Here is a 21,684-nt window from a genome sequence, read left to right on the forward strand (position 1 = left end):
CCTTTGCTTCTGTATTGGGGTCCTCTATTTTGAAACATGTTTCTAGTTACTGATGTCTCAAATGAAATAAAATGCTGTGCTTAGGAAAACTGTCAGTAGTAAATTGAGATTTCTAGTGAATGGACTGCATTCCCAAAATACAACTTTGGACAAAGTGATGAGATCCTTCTTCCTATCTCAATAAAAGTACAAATGCAACATGTTTCATAAGTATAAAAAATAAAAGCACTAATCTGAGATGGAGCTAGTTTTAAGTACTTTATAAAGGTAGGTAGTTCTGTTAAGTGACTCCCAAAATGTGGGTCAGCTCCCTGCCAAAGGTCACAGGAGAAATTTGTTGTGAGGTGATTAATGGACTACAAAAAGACAAGATCACAAAACTATATTCATTAATTTTTGCTCTTTTTAATAGTTTAATATTACATAATCTTACCATTTTGGACCTCTAGCAGCAAATTAGATTAAAGTATCTCCAGCTCTGATGAGACACTGATGAGGACAAGTGGTTACAGAAAATTGATGGATATTATACCATATATATTTTTCTATGTTTCTGAAAATTACCTAGTAACTATTACTGTCAGATAAATGTACTGAAGTAGACGTATTAAGTATAACATAAATAGGAAATGCAGAATGCAAGTGCCTCAAAACTGCACTAGTACAAGTACAAGAGTAAATGTTGAGTTACTTTTCACCACTGTCGGTGTAGTATGTTGGGCATGACCAGCAGTGTGATGCTCTGATGACCCAGTTGTCTCCAGCACATACCACAAAAATACAACCATGCATCCATTTTCTGTAACCGCTTATCCTCATCAGGGTTGCAGGGGCTGGAGTCTATCCCACCTGACTTAGGGCAAGAGGCAGGGTACGCCGTGGACAAGTCACCAGTTCTACCACAAAAATAATAAAACTCGAACAGTTCAATTGAAATCGAGTATTTACAGCCCCAAGAGGACATCTTCTCAAATTCGAGCTTCCTCTGTGACTGTTTGGAGGCTCTCACTCTTCTGCACCCCTGCAAGTGAATAAGGCCAACCCGAAAATAAAAGCTGTAGAAAAGTAGGACACTGTGAGGACATGCTGAGGCTGCTGCATTATGGGACGGTCATAAATACAGGTAGAATATACAACACATCCCTCCGTCCTCACATCTCTCTCTGGTCACATCAGCTGCTTGGTCAGACTCACACAGCAACATCAACAGCAAACCTCAGCAGACGCACGAAGAACTACAACATGGACTCAAAGGTAAGATTTGATATCAATATAAAATCATGAATGTCAAAATATTACAGTGGTATTTATTTCGACACATGAATGACCTATCCTGCTAACAGATATCCTGACTAACAGCTGGTTGTGTGATGCTGTACTTTACTTATTGTACAATTTGTTCACTGAATGCTCCACATCTGAAACTAATAGCCTCGCAGCTCGTTTTGGCCTTTAGAGTCCTGCCCCGGCAACAGCAATCTGTTTGCTCACATGAATAAAGGATTAGTTTGAGAGTTTAGTTGTTTGAGACTAATTGGACCCGTGAATATTTATTTGGATAAGTGGTGCATCAACATTGTGACCTAATTTGTCCTTCACACTTCAGAAACAAGATGGCAGCAAGACATATTGTTTACCTCGTTATCAGATAGATTGAGATTTTGAGATGTGTGTTCTTGTATGTGTGAGTACAGACTGTACAGTGTGTGGTCTGTGGTCTTTTTTAATTATTCAGTTACATTATCACTGTAAACCGATGGTGCAGATTATGCATGAAATGAATGCAGTGAAGGAGATACATGATAGATTAGTTTTTTGTGTGTATAACAGCGTTGACTAACTTGTGTCAATACTACCGAATACTGAAAGTACTACAAAACACCAGTTATTGCTAGGATTTTTAGTCTTTTTGACACTCGATACTCAAGTTAAAATATAGTTTTATTATAAGTATACTGCATGTTAATTGCAGTGTATAGTTTGATTGATTTGTTCAATGAATAAAGTGTGTTCATGCTCACAATTAAAAGACTTTTCTGTATCGGTATCATAGTTCAGATATCAATACATGACACCAATAAACTACTTGGCGCAAACTAATATGTATCACTTGTTATCCGAGCTGTTTGTTTTGATGTAGTTTTGACTAAGGATACTGTAAACACCTGATAACCTTCCAAAATCAAAAGAAAAACTTGTTGAAGGGGATCAAGGTTGCGCAGATATGTGTGTGGTGATCATGTTCAGCATGAGCCTTAATCAATACACTGAGTTTTCAATGTGTGGATTGTTAATCAATAAGATGTGGCCACGATAACTCATCTGGTCATCTGGTGTGTGTACGTTTTGTTGGATGTTTCCTAAGAGAGCAGTGGTCCTCTATAAAGATTGGGTAGCTCCTAGAAATCTCCCATTATTTGCATAATGAATTACATTATGTTAATGAGGATTTTTTCCAACATGCTCTCTCTAATGTCAGCGCGTGTTTCGGCCGATCTTCAGGAAGTAACGTAAGATGCCTTTGTTGATGCTTACAGGAAGCCCAAGGTTAAAATTTAAACAGATGAATGAGAGGGCAATACAGCCCACAGGCCCGTTACAACCGAACCACAAGACAAAGATGAGAGTAAAGCACCACGGTGTGATGTTTTTTTTTTTTTGTGATAAAGCAATTTTTTTTAAAAACAACAAAAAAATAGCATAATGTTTTCATCTCTTCTCTCTCACTACATTTCCAGTCGACTTTTTAAAATAAAGGCAGTAAATGCAAAACTAGATTTGTGGTCTGAAATTAGTGTGTTATTTTGACAGTTATTTTCACAGAATCTGCAATATTTATTCCCAAACCGGTTCAGCTCATTGTGGCTCTAATGAGCAGTCAGTAATTAGTTTGAAATGCATCTGCCTAATCAAAGATCAGTAATCGAATACCTGTGCTGTAATTTTGTGCGGAGGAGGGTGAGGATGGGTCTCTGGAGGATAAAGTTACTACATCCTTGTATTACATACCTACATACACACACACACATATACACACACTCTTCCTTAAACACATAGTGTAGCTGTTCAACACTCAGGCAAAGCGCTGAACATTTGCTGCCTGGGCTCCATGAATGTTTAACCAGCCCAGTGCTTCCAGAGCCAGGTAGCTCATTACGGCCTCATTACCTACAATGCAGGAACACCAGCCCAGCAGGAAGCAGCAGGGCCACACTCCTCCTTCTCATCTTCAGCCTCCTATTGAGCTTCCCTGTCGCAGGCTGTGGTACCGGGCCTGCTCTGAGACAGTGTTTGAATGAGGGGCCGATGCACACCTGAGCAGCAGTGAAAGTAGATTCTTGGTGACCTAAAGAGGCTCCACTATGGGAGACCTCATCGGCTACTAAAACAGGTTGTGTCTGTCTGAGTTGTATATCCGAGGACTCACATTCAAAGTAGTTTGGATTTATCACGTTCGTCGCACAAGACTGATTCAACCATGCCGCACGTGGTTTTGGAAGTAAAGCAGGTAATTACATGAGCGTGGCTTGTGTTTGATATTTAAAACAACTCTTTGTGGATTTTTTTGTTGCATCTTTCAAAATGCTCTGATGCACAAGCCTTTATTTGATCCAGACACAAGGTTATAGGTGTGCCCTGCTGTCTGCAAATGATACTTAATGACTACCACTGGGGGCGCCGCAGTCAGATATGTTTACATCTTACACATGAAGTAAACAATATTTTAATATTTTCGATGAAAAACTGCGTATAGTCTGTTAAAGGGGTCGCTGGTTGTGACGAAACCACAGGCTCCTGCATGTTGAAGTGTCCTTGACCAAGATACTGAACCCCAAATGACTACCGAAGGCTGCACCATGGATGTGTGAATGTGTGTGAATGATGTGTGTGAATGGCTAGCTCCCCAAAACTGATGAGCAGTTGGCAGCTTGCATTGCAGCCAGTGTATGAATGTGCGTGTGTATGGGTGAATGAGATATGCAGTATAAAAGAGTGGTCAGAAGACTACCAAGGTATATAAGTACAGTCCATACATTTACTCTGCAGTTCCACTCAGATCTGCTCAGCGTTTTAGCATCTTTCTGTTCATTGTTTTGATTTTACAGCCTACAACTTTAATATTTTACTTGGCTCTCACCAATTTGCATTTTTTTTTTTGCTGTTTTCACCCAAAAAGCTCTTAGGAGCTCACTATACAGCACTTGTCCAGCATCAAACATGAAACAGACAAATTTAGCGAGAAGCTTGTGAACATAGTGCAGTATTTAAAGGCTAAAGAGCCCGATGTTTGCTCCAGGAGCAAAAAGGAGAGTGAATATTTGACCTACACTTGCCATGTGGCCGCAAAAACACCTCTGCTAATGTTGCTGCAGGTTTAAAACAACAGCTTCATAAGACGATACTATGATATACGATATACTATGATATACTATATACGATGTTTCTTGTTTCACTGACGCGAAATAGACAAAAATGATTTAATGTTGCTTTAAATATACCTAACTATATTTTACTTGTTGATTTTGGATCGTTCAGCAATATATAGCCAGACAAGTTAATGAGTTCATAGCATGTTACTGTATGCGAAAGTGAAACAATAGCAACAGAGGAGGTACTGTACTTGACTGGTGTGATGGAGGCCAGAGATGGTCAGGTTTCTCTAGACACCTGGAGCCCCCTAAATGTATGTTGCCCTGGGTGATGTGTGGTGTCAGTCAGTGGCCCACGAGGAGTGCTATCTCTTTCAGGAGCCTAACTGCCACTTTGTGACTGCGTAACAGGATCCTGCACCATACTGGATAGACAGGGACAATGGAGCGCCCTCTCAGGTGATGGTCTCCGGGTCAGATAGACTTTCCTGTTCCGCTGTAGCCTGACATCCAAATTTTATGTTTTATGGTAGTTGTTTGTGTTGGGTTTTTTTTCTGTTTGTTACCTCATTAAATGTCCTCAGCAGTTTCCAGTTTGCTGCCAAGGAAAGTCACCTCTTGTTGCTCTTAGATTTAGCAACATCGTGCATCCTCCTACATCACAGTGAACCATCAGTCATGTGTTCAGTAAAAGTAACATTTCCTTTGAATGGCAGAAAATCTCTGCACTGGGTGCCGGGCCAACGGCGCGCTCATTCACTGCCTTATATTTTTCTGTTTACTTTTGCTTTCGGTGCAAGAAATGTAGAGCCTTGACAACAAAACCCAGGTTATCAAAGAACAGTTAACATGCCAGATGGCTAACAGACACAGAAAGTTTGGAAGAGGCCACCTCTGAGATGAAATTTGAAACTCAGCATTTGTTTTTGTTAGTTTTGTTATTACTGCTATTATATTAGTATTTAAAGTATGTTAGGTATTTAGAAGTGTGCTTTGAAAAGTTTATATTATATTACTGTGGCTAGTTGTTGGACTTCTCTCTTTTGTTGTGTACATTTCTGATGAAAGGTCTCCTCTGGCAAACAGGCAAATCGATTGAATATGAACTTACAGTGTTATTTAATTTTCTGTTTGCTTTAATTAGCTTGTTTGTCTTTCAAACTGTAAAACACAAAAAGAAAAAAAAATCATCCTAAATCAAGCCTAATTGTCATATTTTGTTAAAGACGGTATGAACGTTTTTACTTGATTAGTTGTTTTAAATTTGAAATTGTGAATTGATTAAAACGTTTCGTACAGGAAATTATGCAAAAGAATAAACTCGGTCACAAAAATGTGTTGTTGAACATCTAAAGCTAACACACACACACACACACACACACACACACACAAATACATATTTAGAATGAGTTGCTTCCTTTGTTGCACTCACTACATTATTGATGGCTTCCTATTGAAGGAAGTAGAGGCTGTAATCTATCAGTGTTTCCTGTCATACCACTGTCCTTTCCCTTCAATAAAACCAGATGTTCATATCAGAAAAGGTACAGATCCACCCACCTACACACACCCACACACACACACATACACACACACATCAAGGACCTTCAGGGTAGGTAAGTTTTCTGCACTTTCTCCTGCGAAATGTTGTTGAACATTATTAATGATCACATGTGGTTTTCAGGACATGATTTATTGTGACACTTTGCTGTAAATGCCTGCTGGGTCAGTAGAGCAGCAGCTTGTTTTACTGAAGATTGATCTGTGAGTGTCAGTTACTCCGACTTGGTGACAGGCCGGCTTGGCAGTGATGAGAGCCAAACTACTGAAGCATAATACTGGATGGTTCTTTCACGGCACCGTAATTAAAGTGCATCGCGTTTGCTGATTATTTTACCTGGCACTTCTTCAGCTGTGTATTTTTAAGTGGTATCCTGTGTTTATGCATATTATAATGGACACAATTACTTTTGACTTCTTATTTAAAATCTGGATTCAGTTATTGTTTAATCTAATATTATTTAAAGTCTTTGACAAATAACAAGATGCACGTTTTAATTTGAAGTTAGTCCTGAATGCAAACAAGACTAAGTATGTGCTTCTAGTGTAAAGAATAGTTTATATACTACTACAGAAGCCCTACAGAAGAGGTCATACCTTTATACATTTTATTTCCTCTGTTTTCCCATGATAATGATTTAATTTCATTTGTTTTCCCGAGATCTTGAGTTATTTATGTCACTATGCTGAAATAACAAAACTTTGTTTTCCTGAGATAACGACATAATTATTTTGAGATTTCGAGGAAACAAAAAAGACACTCTAATATATTAAATCATTGCAATTGCAACATTTTCCTGCTCCTCTGTCATTGCTACACTAAATGATGTTTCTTGCAATGATTTAATATACTACACTATCCTTTTGTTTTCTTGAAATCTCGAACCAATTATGTTGTTATTTCTGGAACACAATGTCTTGTTGTCTTAACATTTTGAGAAAGTGATCCGGTTATCTCAGGATAACAAATGTTATTTCAACATAATGACATAAATAACTTGAGATCTCAAGAACACAAATTAAATAAACTTGAGGAAATAAAATGTATAAATGTATAAATGTATTTGAGCTTCTGTATATTACCACTCTGAATGGACAAACCATTGAGAGGATCTTGGAGTATAAATATCTTGGTAGCTGGTTCGATCAAAAACACAGCAAGCAATGGCAAAAAACACTCAAAGTCCCATGTGCAAACACTAAATTTGGGAAATCTGCTCTTAGTTTTTACACTGCACACGCATGGACATTTTAATTAAATTTGAATCATGCTTGCAAACTACTTTGTTCTGCTTGTTTGTTTTCTTGTTAATTATTTTCATGTGTATTCATTCTGTTTTGCACTCTTGGAATCATTGAAAATGACGGCATGCCCTCAGTGATTCCTCGAGTATTTCATGTTCCACCTGCCAACAAGACTGATGGTTTGATGGAAGATTAGATCGTGATGGCTGAATTTAGATTTGTCATGAGCATAGAGGATGTAGCCAAGGACACTAATGGAATGTCACAGAGATGGAGACAATCCAGCAGGAAATGAGTCACGCACTGGGAAATACATATATCCTATGTTATCAAGCGATGACAACCTCCACAAAAACAGATAACTTTTGAGGAAAACAGGACACAAAGGAAAAGGATGGGACGTATAGACCTGGTCTTGACAGAAGGAATGAGAACGAGGCCAAAAATAACACAATACCTGGAGATTTTGTTAAAGAGAGCCATAAATTGTGTTGTCATGGTCTCATGGTACAGTTTTGTCATGTTACTTAGCTCTGTTGTGATACCTTGTTTCCTTGTCACTGATGTGATCCTGCTTGGGCACAGAGCCTGGAGGAGCGGTGTAACCAGATCCTGAGGAACATGGAGGCGTCCCTGACAGCACGGGATCGCGTGGGCATCCAGGATTTTGTTCTCCTAGACGCCTACACGAGTGAGAATGCCTTCCTGGACAACCTGAGGAAACGCTTCCATGAGAATCTCATCTACGTGAGTCTTCCTGCGTGGTTGGATAACCCAGCTCTTTCTCTTACTCTAATTAAACTTCACGCCCTCAACCTTCAACCCATCAAGGTCCTAATGCCGTGTTGCCTTGTGCTGAATCCGGCACCTTGTATTGCTGAAACAGCAGCTCTGTTCTTTTCATTTGCGGAGTGAGCAATCTAAAGGTCACCTCTGTCCGTAAGGTCATGACAAGCGATTAACCAAACTTATTGCTTTTGATAAGAGGAACAAAATTACTTATCAGCAGAGTGATACATGGACACCACACTGCTCGGAGCCTTCTTTTAATGTCATGTCATGTTTGTGAAAAACAATCTCAAGTATTAATAAATGTGCAAGAGTTGCGGAACATGACTTCCTCTCCTTGTCTTTCTCTGCAGACCTACATTGGGACTCTCTTGGTGTCAGTCAACCCATATAAAGAGTTAGATATCTACAGCAAGAAGCAAATGGATACCTACATGGGGGTAAACTTCTTTGAGCTGCCACCTCATATGTAAGATATTTTTAAATCTGTATTTATTTAAACTGTGTATTGACATACTGTGCGTGGGGCTTTTCCATGCCGGATAAATCTGTTTTTAAACAAGATAAACCTTTACCTCAGGGAGAGTAATATCACTTTGGTCCAGACTGAAATATCTCAACAACTTTTTTATGGTTCCTCATGAAATGGTCATTCATAGTCGTCAGAGGATGTATCCTACTGACTTTTCTTCTAGTTTTAAATGAAATGTCTAATAAAAATATTGGATAGAAATCTGAAATCATGAAATCTGGAGTAGTTATTCATGTCCCCTTCACTGATAGTATAAAGAATGGACAGCATATGAGTGATGTGACCCGTAGGTTTCTCTGCCGCCTCCTGGCTAATCTAAAAATCAGCAAAGACGAGAATCATCGGTGGACCTGAGACGGGCCAAATAACGCCTGAGTGCTCAAACAAGCCATCTGTAACGACACCCACCTGTCGATCAAAGCAGGAGAGCTGTTAATTATGCATAAATTTAAGCCTTAATATAATTTGAACAAGTGAGTTCTATAAAAATAGTACCGTTGTCATGAACAGGGAAATTAGCTATAGAGACCAAAACAGTTTTTTGTACCAGGCTGTAAACATGTTTATTTCTGCACTTTAACATGGGGGCTTATGACTCGTTGTGTAGCCAGCCTTAAGTGGACGGTTGAGGAACTGCAGTTTTTGGCACTTTTGTATTGGCTTCACCTCACAGCCATGGAAGTTGAATGAATGATGAATGAATGAATTAATTAGATGAATTACCATCACTCTCTCCCCTAATTTCGGTTTATCTTTACACTGCCAGTGAGCATAAAAAGTAGACACTAGTTTTAGCAAAAAAGTGTGAATTTTAAAAGGGGACTGACTTTTAGCTCTTTATGTTCTTTCAGTTATGCGCTGGCAGACAATGTCTTCCGTACCATGCAGTCTGAGTTCAACAACCACTTCATCCTGATCTCAGGGGAGAGCGGGGCCGGCAAGACGGAGGCCTCCAAGAAAATCCTGCAATTCTACGCTGTCAGCTGTCCAAGTACCAAACTTCTGAACAATGTCCGGGACAGGCTGCTTCTCTCCAATCCGGTGCTTGAGGTCAGTGACATTGATATGAGAGCCAAAGCTCCTGCTGTGTGTGTTAGACCATTTTTAGAGAAAAATATCTTTTCTTCCAGGCTTTCGGAAATGCCAAAACCCTGAAGAATGACAACTCAAGCCGCTTCGGGAAATACATGGACATCCAGTTTGACCATCAGGTGGGCCGACACGCCTTAATTAGATTACATATAACACAGCAAGGTTCACACTAAGCACTGACTAGGGGGATTATCTTTTTCCCTTAGGGTGGTGCAGTTGGTGGTCACATCCTGAGCTACCTGCTGGAGAAGTCCCGTGTTGTCCACCAGAACCACGGAGAGAGAAACTTCCACATCTTCTACCAGCTTGTGGAGGGTGGAGAGGAAGATCTGCTCCGCTGGCTCGGCCTGGAGAGAAACAGCCAGCACTACAGGTACCTGGTGCAGGTCAGTGGAACAAAAAACAAACACTTAATTTATCTATGCAACAAAAATCTCTTGACTTAGACGTTATATTCTTTGTCTCGCTCAGGGTAATTGTGCCAAAGTTAGCTCTATCAATGATAAAAGTGACTGGAAGACGGTGCAGAAAGCCCTCTCTGTCATAGAGTTCAGTGAGAGCGATATTGAGGTGAGGTAGTACAGTAAATCTTTATTTAAAAATATGTCTGATATGTTTTCTTGTTGATTCATGAAGTATTTCTTTCTCTGTGTAATGCAGCACCTGTTTGGGATAATTGCTAGTGTGCTCCATCTGGGAAACATCAAGTTTGAAACCGATGTTCGAGGATACGCCTCTCTCAGCAACAACCAGGAGATGCACTGGGTGTCAAAGGTGAGTAACGAAAAAACTGCAGATAGTTTTCATCTATCTCCATGTCTGATTGAAGTGTTACATGTCTTTTCTTTTACTTTGTCTTTTCTCTGCAGTTGCTGGGGATTCCTGCTCAGGTGCTACAACAGGGCTTAACCCACCGGAAGATTGAAGCCAAAACAGAGGAGGTGATTAATTGGATTAATTCAAAATACAAAATATGTTCAATTTGTTTGTAATGTATTTTTTAATCATCAACATTATTCTGATGTTAAAGGTGTTCACGCCCTTCTCTGTGGACCATGCAGTATATGCCAGGGATGCCCTTGCCAAAGCCATCTATGGCCGCACTTTTAACTGGCTGGTCAACAAGATCAATGAATCTTTAGCTAACAAGGTGGGAGCAAAATTGTTACTCTCTTTCTAAGTGTGCCTGGACTGACCTGTTTTATTAAGATCGCAGAAATGGGAAGAAAATTGGGGTGAAGAATCTGGTTTTCTTTTTTTTTGGTTTAACATCAATATATGAGCTTGAATTTCTCCAGAGTGGTCGACACAAGATTATCTATCTCTATGTTTATCAGAAATGATATCTGTGTCAATTATTTGTAGGACTCCTCCAGGAAAACAGTAATTGGTCTGTTGGACATCTACGGTTTCGAGGTTTTCAACGTGAACAGGTGAGATCTTGCACAGACGGTTAACGTGTGAAATGAAGAGTCTGAGACTGACAGCGCCTATGATTTATTTTAGCTTTGAGCAGTTTTGCATCAACTACTGCAACGAGAAGCTGCAGCAGCTTTTCATCCAGCTGACAATCAAATCAGAGCAGGAGGAGTACGAGATGGAAGGGATTGAAGTAATGATGCTACGATTCCTCATATTTTCTTGACATTTGTGGCTCAGTACTATAAATATATGAAAATAAACTCACATACAATGATTGTTCTTTTACGCACAGTGGGAATCAGTGCCATATTTCAACAACAAGATAATCTGTGATCTTGTGGAGGAGAAACACAGAGGAATCATCTCTTTATTGGTAAAAATATGACTGAGTTATGGGTCTACAGAAAGATATCAATATATTGTATGTGCCTTAAGTTTAAGTATAAAACTTAAACATAATTATTGATACATGTCCTATAATATAGGACGAGGAATGCTTACGTCCTGGAGAGGCCACAGATCTCACATTACTGGAAAAGATGGAGGAAAAGATTGGTGGTCACCCCCATTTTGTTACGTGAGTTGTCTACAGATTGTTAAGGGAATGAGAGCAGCACATCATATAACCATAAACATAATAGCTTATGCTGAATTTCCCCTTCCTGCAGACATAAACTTGCAGACCAAAAGACGAGGAAAACACTGGAAAGAGGAGACTTCCGTCTCTTGCACTACGCCGGGGAGGTTACGTACTGTGTTGTCGGTAAGAGATGAAATACATCTGTATGTTAAATAATGTCTTTCTCTATTACACTGACAATAAACGAGCCTGTGTAAGAGCTCAAATTAAAAAAGTGTAACAGTAGCACAAGTAGAGTCATAAAGTCAGCTAACTGACTGTCAGCAGTATCTATATAAAGGTTAACATTAGCTAATGTTGCAGGTCTGGCCTGACAATTTGTGTGAATTTAGTTGAAGGCGACGAGGACAACTGCTGTCACCTCTAGATAAATTACATATTTAATATATTAAACTGAAATAAAGTGTGTTTCATTGCTTACGAATTGAACTTTTTATTTGTAAAGAGAAGAAGCTCAATGTGTTATTGCCAACAAGTATACAAAAATCTGTATTTGTTCTTTAAACTTTCAGGATTCTTGGACAAGAACAATGATCTCTTGTACAGAAATGGGAAAGAGGTAATTCTAGGTTGCTTGGTGATTCTTTGAAAGATGTTTTTTATTTATTGTATTGCATAAATAAGATGTTCTGAATCTGCTATATGATTTCTAATATCCTCCACTGCTGCCAAATACCATTAAAAAAATAAAAATAAATGGGCATAACTTTTACATTACCTTGTTATTTAAAAAAATAAATGGGCATAACTTTTACATTACCTTGTTATTTAAGGTATTTAAGGTATGTCTCACATGTCGGGTGCTAATATAGTTTCTCTATTATCCTTAAGGTCATGCGACAGTCCAAGAACGCCATTATCAAACACTGTTTTCCGTCTTCTGAACCAGACACCAAGAGGAGACCTGAAACTGTAAGAGACAATGATGCTCATTAAGTCACTGTTTTCATGATTTACAAAACCAAACCATCATCACTCATACCCTACATTTTCTCCTCAGGTGGTGACTCAGTTTAAGAGCAGCCTGGTGGGCTTGACTGAGATCTTAATGTCCAAAGAGCCCTGGTATGTCCGCTGCATTAAACCCAATGAAGCCAAGCAGCCAGGTGAGGCCTTGTGTCCCGAAACTCCACTTCTCAACCTTAAAGCCCTTCCCAAGCTAATACTTTTGACTGTATGTTCAGCCTGCAGTCAGCTATGTAAGTTAGACCATGCAGTTTTGACCCTGAACTCTCTACATGACCTTTGGTGTCCCCTTCAGGGCGCTTTGACGACGTGTTGGTGAGACATCAGGTGAAGTACCTGGGGCTGATGGAGCACCTGAGGGTCAGGCGTGCTGGGTTTGCTTACCGACGCAAATACGACATCTTTCTCCAGAGGTAGTTAAGCACTTTACGACTCTTGATTTCATCCAAAAGGCACATAGAGATGCTCCTGTTCTTGTTTGAAAATATTTGGCAGGTTCTCATTTATGCATTTGTCTCATTAGTTGGTATTATTATTAACAAGAAAGCTGTGTGGTCTTCTCACACAGGTATAAGCCTCTGTGTCCAGACACCTGGCCCAACTGGAAAGGTTCGGCAGCAGAAGGTGTGAAGCGCTTGATCAAACACCTGGGCTACCGACCTGATGAGTACAAGATGGGAAAGTAGGCAGATGTTAATAGATGGGTGTCACAGACTGTCTATGATGAGATACATATAAGTTGTTTGTCTCTTTCCCCAAAGGACAAAAATCTTCATCCGGCACCCAAGGACTCTGTTTGCAACAGAAGATGCCTTTCAGGTCTGCAAACATAAGCTAGGTGAGATGTTTTTCCTGTAAATTTAGTTGTAATACTACATTAAGCTTCACAACACTTCTGAGGGTGAAACTTTGAATGTCATTTTTGCAGCAACAAGGATTCAGGCCAAATACAAAGGCTACAGAGTGAAAGGAGACTTCCAGAAACAGAAAGACGCTGGTGAGGGTGCATGAATTTAAAGCTTTACCTTGACTAAATGTAGGTGAATGGCCTGCATGACACCTTGTTACCTTGCATCATCTAAATAGCCACTAAGATTGAGAACTGCTGGAGGGGTATGATGGCCAGAAAGGAGCGTGAAAAGAGGGCATGGGCAGTCAAGGTCATCAAGAAGTGAGTACAATGAAATCTATTTGTTGGTTAAATGAGATGAGAATGAAATACTGTTGTGAGGTTACCTGTCTGTTGATTTGTTCTAGGTTTATTAAAGGTTTCATGACTAGAAACAATCCAGCCTGCATTGACAACAGCGAGTACCTGGCATATGTGAGGCAGAACTACCTCACGCGGCTGAAGCAAAGCCTTCCCAAAACAGTCCTGGAGAAAGAAGCTTGGCCTACCCCTCCACCTATAATGAAGGAGGTGGGTGATACGTCTTTTAACTGTTAACTATGTGCATGAGGCTAACAGCCAACTCTATAAAATTCAATATTCAAAACTATATTTCTTGTAGGCTTCCCAGCTCTTGAAGAAGATCTACATTTGCCACATGGTCAGGAAGTACGTTCGAGGAATCACCCCACAGAGAAAATCACAGGTAGGAACTGCAATACATGCATTCACAGCATATTTAATCCACATTTAAAATGATTTAACTGTGGAAGCAGTTTATGCACACCACTTGAGTCCTAGATAAATTTACTTCAGGAGATGAAGTATCTTGTCTTAACCTACTTCCCTTGTTTGCAGCTTCTGTTAAAAGTACAGACAAGCTCCATGTTCAAGGGAAAGAAAGAAAACTACCCCTTCAGTGTGTGCAGGCCATTCATGGACACCAGGATAAGTAAGACTGCAGAGTTATTTCCTTTCATTGATGGTCATATTTAGCATTATAACTTTGGTGAATTTGTATTGACAGTATTATCTTGTTGTCTTCAGTGGATTCTCTCGCTTTCTGTTATTTTATTCAGGTCCAGAAGACATAAGCATCAAAGTGCTTCAGATGATTCGGCATGAGCACATCAAGGTAAGCTAACACTGGGATTTCCTCAGCAACGTTGTCCTTTTTTTTTTTTTTTTACCCACTGTGACCTTGTTTGTGTCCCTCCCACAGTACAGCGTGCCAGTGGTGAAATATGACAGGAACGGGTTCAGGCCTCGTCTCCGGCAGCTCATCTTCACCCAGGACGCTGCCTACCTGGTCGAGGAGGCCAAGATCAAGCAGCGGATAGATTACAGCTCTCTGAAAGGTAACCAGTGAGACAGTTAGACAAAATAAGGATCATTATCTGTGGGGAGAGCTATACACACGCTTGGAATTTCCTGACTCTTTTATTTTTTTATATAGGTGTGTCAGTCAGCAACCTGAGTGACAACTTCCTGATCCTCCATGTTACATATGATGATATCAAGCAAAAGGTTGGCTTACTTAACAATAAAACAATCTGTCATATATATATGTGTAAGACTTCCAGTCTTAAATTAATGCTATGAGCTGGGGCAAAGATATTTAGTCTACCTCCTAAATGTCTTCACCCCAAAGTCTTCCCTACTCCCTTTCCAATCCAATGGCACCCACACTGGCCTGATTGTAAGGATACTTAACAACAGCTACCTTCTAGTGGGTAACAGTTTTTATAGTTGCTATATTATTTTTAAGCTGCAAGTATTCTTTTTCTGCGAGGGAAATGTTAATTTCTAGACCAACAAGAGCTTTAATCTATGACTCTATCTTGTTCATCTCCCAGAAAAGCTGGGTGAAATATTTCTTCATAGATCTTCAGTAGGTCCCCTCGCTGCAGACCCCAGATCAGATCATTGAAGGCTCAGGTTTTTTTAAAATCACCATGTATAACATGTATGTTCTTTTAGGGCGATCTGGTTCTGCAGTGTGACTACCTGTTTGAGGCTCTGACTAAACTCAGTGTTATTGCCAACAAGCAGAACTACATCAAAGTGGTCCAGGGCAGGTACATAATTCATGTAGTAACATAATTTATAAGCAAGAAATCTGAATGTTTAAAACGATGGATGCGGCTGATTCAGTGTATAATTGTTACTGTGACTGCAGTGTGCGATTTGACATTCAGCCTGGCAGAGAGGGGTTTGTGGACTTCAAGAGTGGTCAGGAGTCCATGGTGTACAGGGCAAAGAATGGCCATTTGATGGTGGTGAGTGTGGAGTTCATGTTAAGACCATGTAAAATGTCTATTTATAGAAACAACTGACAAAGATCTTGACTTTTTCCCCCCCCCCACAGGAATCTACAAGAACCAAGTCCAGATGATGTTACCAGTGATTTGGGGGTGATGTTGCTGTAACAGCCGTGTTTGTTCTGTAATCCTGCTCCATGGTTGTTGCCAATCGTGCTCTATGTCAGCTAATTTTTATTTTATTTTTTTTGCATCTTTTCAATGTTATCCAATTATGTCTATGCAATTATTACACAAGTACTGCCAATAAATTAGCTGTAGACAGCAGACATCAAGCTCATAGCACAGCCCAGCCAGAGTATCAGTGGGTCATCTCAGTCATGGAAAACAACCATTCATAATATGAATAGAAGCACTTATAATCTTTTTTTTTTGTATTAAATGTATCTGAAATCCTGTCTAGATGATAACAGTAGAGAAAAATATTACGTGTGTGCAGCCATGAATGTTTATAATACCTCACCCATGTTGTACTGTTACATTAAAACATGTTAAACTACTTCATGTGTGAAGTTTCTGTATTTTTGTTGACTATGAAGATGATTCCCGAGTTAGCAGCTCCCCCTTCTGGCTGTCAGCTGGCTTTACAGGTCCCCTGTAAGGGTTAGGGTTTGTTTTTGGAACTAAAAACTAAAAACATAGACAGTAAAAAAAGAAGAATAAAGAAATTAACACACTTTTTGTGTATTGAAAGACAGAATTAGTGCAGAATCTCAATCTACAGGTAACTTCAGTGTCACATCCTGATGCCAAATTAATGGCCAAGGAGCAATAAAGACATGATGCATAAGAGAGTAACTTGTTTTTTTTTTTTTTTTCTAGTTATTAAGGTAATTTAGTCTTAAAATCAGCAAAATACAAAATAGTCTCTCTCAGTATTGTCTCAGTAAAGGCTGATTTAGCAGCATTTGATTGCTAAATCTGCTCCACATACACCAATACCGGGTAAATTCAAAGTCTTTTGAGGATGTGGAAAATTCTCACATCCTCAAAATGCTGTTTTTGGCCCATTATGAGGCAAAAACAGGTAAAACTTTCATCAGTCTGAGCTGTATGTGGTCAGCATTTTACAATGTTGGCATGCTAACGTTAGCATATCAACCGAGTTATGCAATCACAGCTCAAATGCAATGTTGTTTTTCTTAATTCTGTCACTGTTTCAGCACGAAATGTGTTCTGTAGGAAAATGCTGATGTTGAAGGGCGTGGGTCTCCTCCCTTCTCAACTGTCAGCCTTCAGTTCAACAGTTTAACATGCTCAGAGTTAGCATTTTATATGCCAGTGTATGTATGTATGCCAAGTTAGTTTGGTATTTTGCTGACAAACTCAATCTTAGGAAGCCGGATTATTTAGATATGAGGGCACAGATATGGTAATAAATCAATTATACTGTAATTTATATCACTGTATTGACATATTTAGGTATGATTATTTAACAGATGATCAAAGGTAAGTAGGAATATATGAGGCTGAAATGAGCTCTGGTTGATGATTAAACAGATGTTTGTAAATGTTGGTGATTAAAGGGCCAAGGTTTAGAAAACTGCTGAATATAGAGATACCTGAGGTGAGACTGTAGAAACAGAAGACATCAACAGTTTCTCTGTCATGATGGACAGATTCACAGCAGTAATATTTGTCCTTCTGGTTTCATGTATCTGCACGACATTAGGTAAGTACCTACAAACCGCTAAATTGTTCAACTTTTAGCATTTTACCTAAATATGGAGCTAGAGGACACGATTTCTGTGTGTTCACTACAGTGACGGGGAAAGAAAGCAGTTAACTAAAAGGTTCATTATGAAGTTGTAGGATATTTAGACACTTAAAAGTACATTTAAGAAAAAAGCAGCAGCAGCATGTGTGTGTTTATGGGGGTCAAAAGTCAACAGCTAAGCTACAAGAACTGCTGGATTTAATTTCCAGTGTTGCAGAAAGCATTTTTTATATTAAAGCAATCATTAATCAGAAAATCTAAGTGTCAAAGGAGGAGATAACATATGGAGAAGTACAAAAAGTAAAATAGGTCAAACAGAACAATGAAATCTAATTCTTTGAAAAAATAATTTATAAGTTCAAATATTTTACGCATCATTAAACACTAATTTAATTAAATGTTACATAAAGTCTTTTTAAATGTATCACTTTCAAAATAAAACTGCTTGCACGCTTGCACATTCTCTTTACAGGACAAACATGTGAAGGAAACTGTGGGCAAAATTTAGGCTCATGTTCATGCCACTCAACATGCGCGTCTCTGAAGAACTGCTGTACAGACTACAAGGAGTACTGCGTGGAAATATTTCCATATTCTGGATCCATCATGGGTGGGACGGATTTTATGGTCCTCGATGCAAGTTTCAATAAGAGTTCCAAGATTGTATGCAGGTAAGAAGGTCCTACAGTAAGTCTGAAAACTGGATCAAGTAACATTATACAGTTGAAGTACAGCGCAGAAACTTGGCGATTTTTCTTTTACAATGGCAGGTTCAACAGTAATATCGACACTGTTGGGTACGTGGATGGAAACAGTAGAGGCCATTGTATCTCGCCACTTTTGTATCAAACAGGATTGGTTCCTTTTCAAATCTCCTCAGATAATGGCACTACATTCAACAGAGTTGGAGAGTGGCTCTCAGGTAATTGTTGTATTCTTTGGAGACAACACAGAGTTTTCCATTTTGTGGTGAAATTACATTAATATATGTTTTGTTTTGTTTTATTTACCTACCTGCGTTGCTACAGTACATACTGGCAAGTTAGATTCAAAGTTTAAAGCGATACTGGTCAACGCAACCCAATGGCAGTATTATGGCACACCTGATGTTGGAGGCATTCTTGAGATGACATGGAATACCTCTTTGGTCAGAGCAGAGAGGGTCAACATAGAGCTCTGGGGATACAGGGAGACAGGTGAGTACACCTGTTTACTCACTTATAGGTCACACGACTATCAATTGGGAAAAAAACTGATTTCTTACAAATATTTCTCTTTAGGTAAAGCCTATACAGACAGCTGGGAGGGTGAGTGGGTCTATTTGTACTCACTTGCAAAGGATCAGCCCAACAATGGTTCCTTCAGCTTCTTGCCTAAACCAGCGGAGAATGGCTTCTCAAGTTGGGAGCTTGGCGCTGTTCGTGTCAGTCCCAGCACTTACCCTGATGGCGTGTGGTAAGTACAAACACTGTACTATATTATTCTTTCCATTCATCAGATCTAAATGTGTATATAGTAGTAGAAAAAAAACAATATTAAAAAGGTACCCATATGTTTGTCATGTGTTTCATTTAGGAATGTGCACTCTGTGTGGACTGAGGATCACGCCCTGGCCTGGCATCTGGAGGAGAAGTTCAGACAAAACTCAACAGTTTGGGCCCTAGACAAATGTTTAGCATGGGACCAGCTGGAAAATCAGCTGCCCAACTTCCTCAGTGAGATCATAGACTGCCCCTGCACTCTGGCGCAAGCAAGAGCAGACACAGGGAGGTTTCATGTAAGTCTGAAGACGAGCATATTTAGACCCGACAGCATTCACTCTCTCACCACAGCCTTACAGTATAGAACCCAAATAACCCAACAACGACTGAAAGATAAGTACTCTGTATAAGTAAAACATGAACTGGAGTATTTTGTTTTATGTTCTTAGATAAAGTAAAGGTGGTTGCTGGCAGTCGCTATAACCTTTTTACTGAGGCTCACTGCTTATCAGTTCAAAGTAAAGGAGTAGTCTTCTCTTATTGTAACACAAGCTGAACACTCGCAACATCAATTATGACCTTTTATATTACAAATTACAGTTGTGGTTATGGTTAAGTTATGGTTATGGTTATGTTTTTTTATGATTTAAAATCTTCCAAGTCCATCAGGTCAGTGATGTGTAAATCTCCATTTAGTAAACTTTTGTTACATCTAGGCTGTGTTTTAAGAGCTGAACTGCATTTTCTAAATGAACACGCTGTGTCTCTCTCCTCAGACTGACTATGGCTGTGATATAGAGAAAGGAAGCGTGTGCACCTACCACCCTGGGTGTGTTCACTGTGTGAGGGCAATACAAGCCAGGTGAGTCATTGACATGGCCTTACCTAACCCACGCTACCTCACTAATAAACACCCTCTCCTGCATAGCAGCTGACCCTGAGCCGTATCTGGATCTTCAGTTAGAGTCACTACTCTTCTACTGTCCCTTTCCAGATAACAGCCCACGTGCAGCTTTAAATAACAGCTTTAAATAACAATATTTTGTGCCTTTTTCGACAGTCCTAAGTATGCAGCAGGACAACAATGTTGTTATGACAGCACCGGTGCTCAGGTCCTGACAGCAGACTCGATTGGAGGCAGCACCCCAGACCGAGCACACGACTGGGGCTCACCTCCATTCAGGAAACCTCCTCGTATTCCTGGACAGTCCCACTGGGTCTATGACGTCCTCAGCTTCTACTACTGCTGCCTGTGGTCTGACAACTGCCACTACTACTTTAAACACCGGCCCTCCAGTGACTGCAGGCGTTACCAGCCAGTCAGCTCTGGTGAGTTGACCATGATATCATGGTTTTTCATAAGGATGATATTTAGGGTCAAGTCTTCATTTTTCGTGTCTAATTCCAGGTGTGGTGTTTGGAGATCCTCACTTCATAACATTTGATGGTGTCAGCTACTCCTTTAATGGCAAAGGGGAATACACTTTGGTGACCTCAGCAAGGAAAAAACTGACAATCCAAGGCAGAGCAGAGCCCGTGAACGGTGAGCTACTGAGGCCACAGAGCTTTTAAAAGTGTCTTTCAGTAAATACTATCACTAAAGATTGCTAACAAACATTTCTATGTATAAAATACTCTCATTGATCTATATTAGGAGTGATAAACGCAACAAAACTGACGTCTGTGGCGATGAAAGAAGCATCCTCTGATATTATTGAAGTGCGACTGGTCAGCGGTCACAACGGCCTTGAAGTGCTGCAGAATCAAAAAACCCTTTCCTTTACTGAGCAGAGCTGGATGGACCTGCATGGTGAGATCCTGATTCATGTCACTGATTATGATGAAGATGTTTTATATTCATAAAACATATTCCCTTTGTTCATTTTATTTGACAGTAAGAATAAATTTGCACCCAGTCATCACATTTGTGATTTCTTTCTGATTTCAAACAGTGTGTGTATATATATATATATATATATATAAAACATTGTAATTGATTGACATCCAGAGATAGGAATATGTCCAAAGAGCACCTTTATTACCCATGGCTCTAACAAAGGACATCTTGTAATGTTTTGTACTATAAATGTACCATAAATTGACTCAAATAATATATAATCTAGGATAAGAAAAGGTTAAATGTCCTCCTTTGCTCTCAAAGATCAAAAGCTAGTGAGTAGATTGACAACATATGCAAACAACATCACATGTTGATGGTATTGATTATTGATTAGAGATACAGGTGAGAAAATAGCACAGATAAAAATGCAGTGTTTGGATGTAACTAAGCACTCAAGTACTCTAACAAACATCTAGGCGGCTTTATACTTCTACTTCACCATGTCTAAGAGGCAATTTAGTTCAAGAAGTATCTAAAGGCAGACATGAAATGAACAAAAAGGTTGTCAAACTCAAAATAACCAAAGGCAGCGGAGCAGGGGTCCGTTTCACAAAGCAGGGGTCTGTTTCACAAAGCAGGTTCAACAAACTCTGAGTCAAATCCTGAACTCTGAGTTGATCTACTCTGAGATAGGAAACTCTGAGTTTTCGGTTTCACAACAGCTGATTTGAGTTGGTTTAATCAACTCAGAGTAGTTTAACCTGGAGTTAAACTTGAGCTCCACAGACATATAAAGCCAGCATCAATGGAGCCCAGATTC

At 39.5% G+C, this 21,684-nt stretch overlaps 2 protein-coding genes across 4 annotated transcripts in view; both read left to right on the plus strand.

Annotated features, from left to right (window-relative positions):
* The first annotated feature begins 1,129 nt into the window (after positions 1 to 1,129).
* On the plus strand, positions 1,130 to 16,411 carry myo1hb (myosin IHb). Of its 3 annotated transcripts, none has more exons than XM_010750399.3 (32): positions 1,130 to 1,254; positions 7,761 to 7,922; positions 8,318 to 8,433; positions 9,348 to 9,546; positions 9,627 to 9,707; positions 9,795 to 9,974; positions 10,060 to 10,158; positions 10,249 to 10,362; positions 10,458 to 10,529; positions 10,619 to 10,738; positions 10,954 to 11,021; positions 11,095 to 11,200; positions 11,303 to 11,383; positions 11,496 to 11,587; positions 11,679 to 11,773; positions 12,163 to 12,209; positions 12,482 to 12,562; positions 12,651 to 12,756; positions 12,912 to 13,029; positions 13,185 to 13,298; positions 13,378 to 13,454; positions 13,545 to 13,613; positions 13,703 to 13,787; positions 13,874 to 14,036; positions 14,128 to 14,211; positions 14,364 to 14,457; positions 14,585 to 14,640; positions 14,728 to 14,863; positions 14,962 to 15,032; positions 15,486 to 15,583; positions 15,685 to 15,784; positions 15,874 to 16,411. In XM_010750399.3, the coding sequence occupies exons 1-32, from the start codon at positions 1,243 to 1,245 to the stop codon at positions 15,898 to 15,900; spliced, it is 3,123 nt and encodes a 1,040-aa protein (XP_010748701.2). In that variant the 5' UTR covers positions 1,130 to 1,242; the 3' UTR covers positions 15,901 to 16,411. The 3 variants fall into 3 exon arrangements, with proteins under 3 accessions (XP_010748701.2, XP_027137758.1, XP_027137759.1); XM_027281957.1 differs by lacking the exon at positions 1,130 to 1,254 and adding an exon at positions 5,948 to 5,986 and having other exon boundaries at positions 15,874 to 16,410; XM_027281958.1 differs by lacking the exon at positions 1,130 to 1,254 and adding an exon at positions 5,954 to 5,982.
* Positions 16,412 to 17,415: 1,004 nt separating this feature from the next.
* LOC104934678 (sushi domain-containing protein 2) overlaps positions 17,416 to 21,684 on the plus strand; it is a 10,131-nt gene continuing 5,862 nt past the window's right edge. The window contains exons 1-10 of the mRNA XM_010750398.3: positions 17,416 to 17,498; positions 18,016 to 18,214; positions 18,314 to 18,465; positions 18,572 to 18,739; positions 18,824 to 18,998; positions 19,119 to 19,320; positions 19,801 to 19,886; positions 20,085 to 20,353; positions 20,433 to 20,567; positions 20,679 to 20,834. Of these exons, the coding sequence (XP_010748700.3) occupies positions 17,435 to 17,498; positions 18,016 to 18,214; positions 18,314 to 18,465; positions 18,572 to 18,739; positions 18,824 to 18,998; positions 19,119 to 19,320; positions 19,801 to 19,886; positions 20,085 to 20,353; positions 20,433 to 20,567; positions 20,679 to 20,834 (1,606 nt within the window). The 5' untranslated portion in view covers positions 17,416 to 17,434. The remainder of the gene's footprint in view (positions 17,499 to 18,015; positions 18,215 to 18,313; positions 18,466 to 18,571; positions 18,740 to 18,823; positions 18,999 to 19,118; positions 19,321 to 19,800; positions 19,887 to 20,084; positions 20,354 to 20,432; positions 20,568 to 20,678; positions 20,835 to 21,684) is intronic.

The sequence above is a fragment of the Larimichthys crocea genome, chromosome IX (assembly GCF_000972845.2).
Source record: "Larimichthys crocea isolate SSNF chromosome IX, L_crocea_2.0, whole genome shotgun sequence".
NCBI classification, from domain to species: Eukaryota; Metazoa; Chordata; class Actinopteri; family Sciaenidae; genus Larimichthys; species Larimichthys crocea.

What these genes read in the sequence shown, in the direction of transcription:
- myo1hb (XM_010750399.3), top strand. An exon ending in ATGAATCTTTAGCTAACAAG is followed by an intron (nt 10,739 to 10,953) that starts GTGGGAGCAAAA and finishes AATTATTTGTAG; the next exon opens with GACTCCTCCAGGAAAACAGT. An exon ending in CCCCACAGAGAAAATCACAG is followed by an intron (nt 14,212 to 14,363) that starts GTAGGAACTGCA and finishes CCTTGTTTGCAG; the next exon opens with CTTCTGTTAAAAGTACAGAC.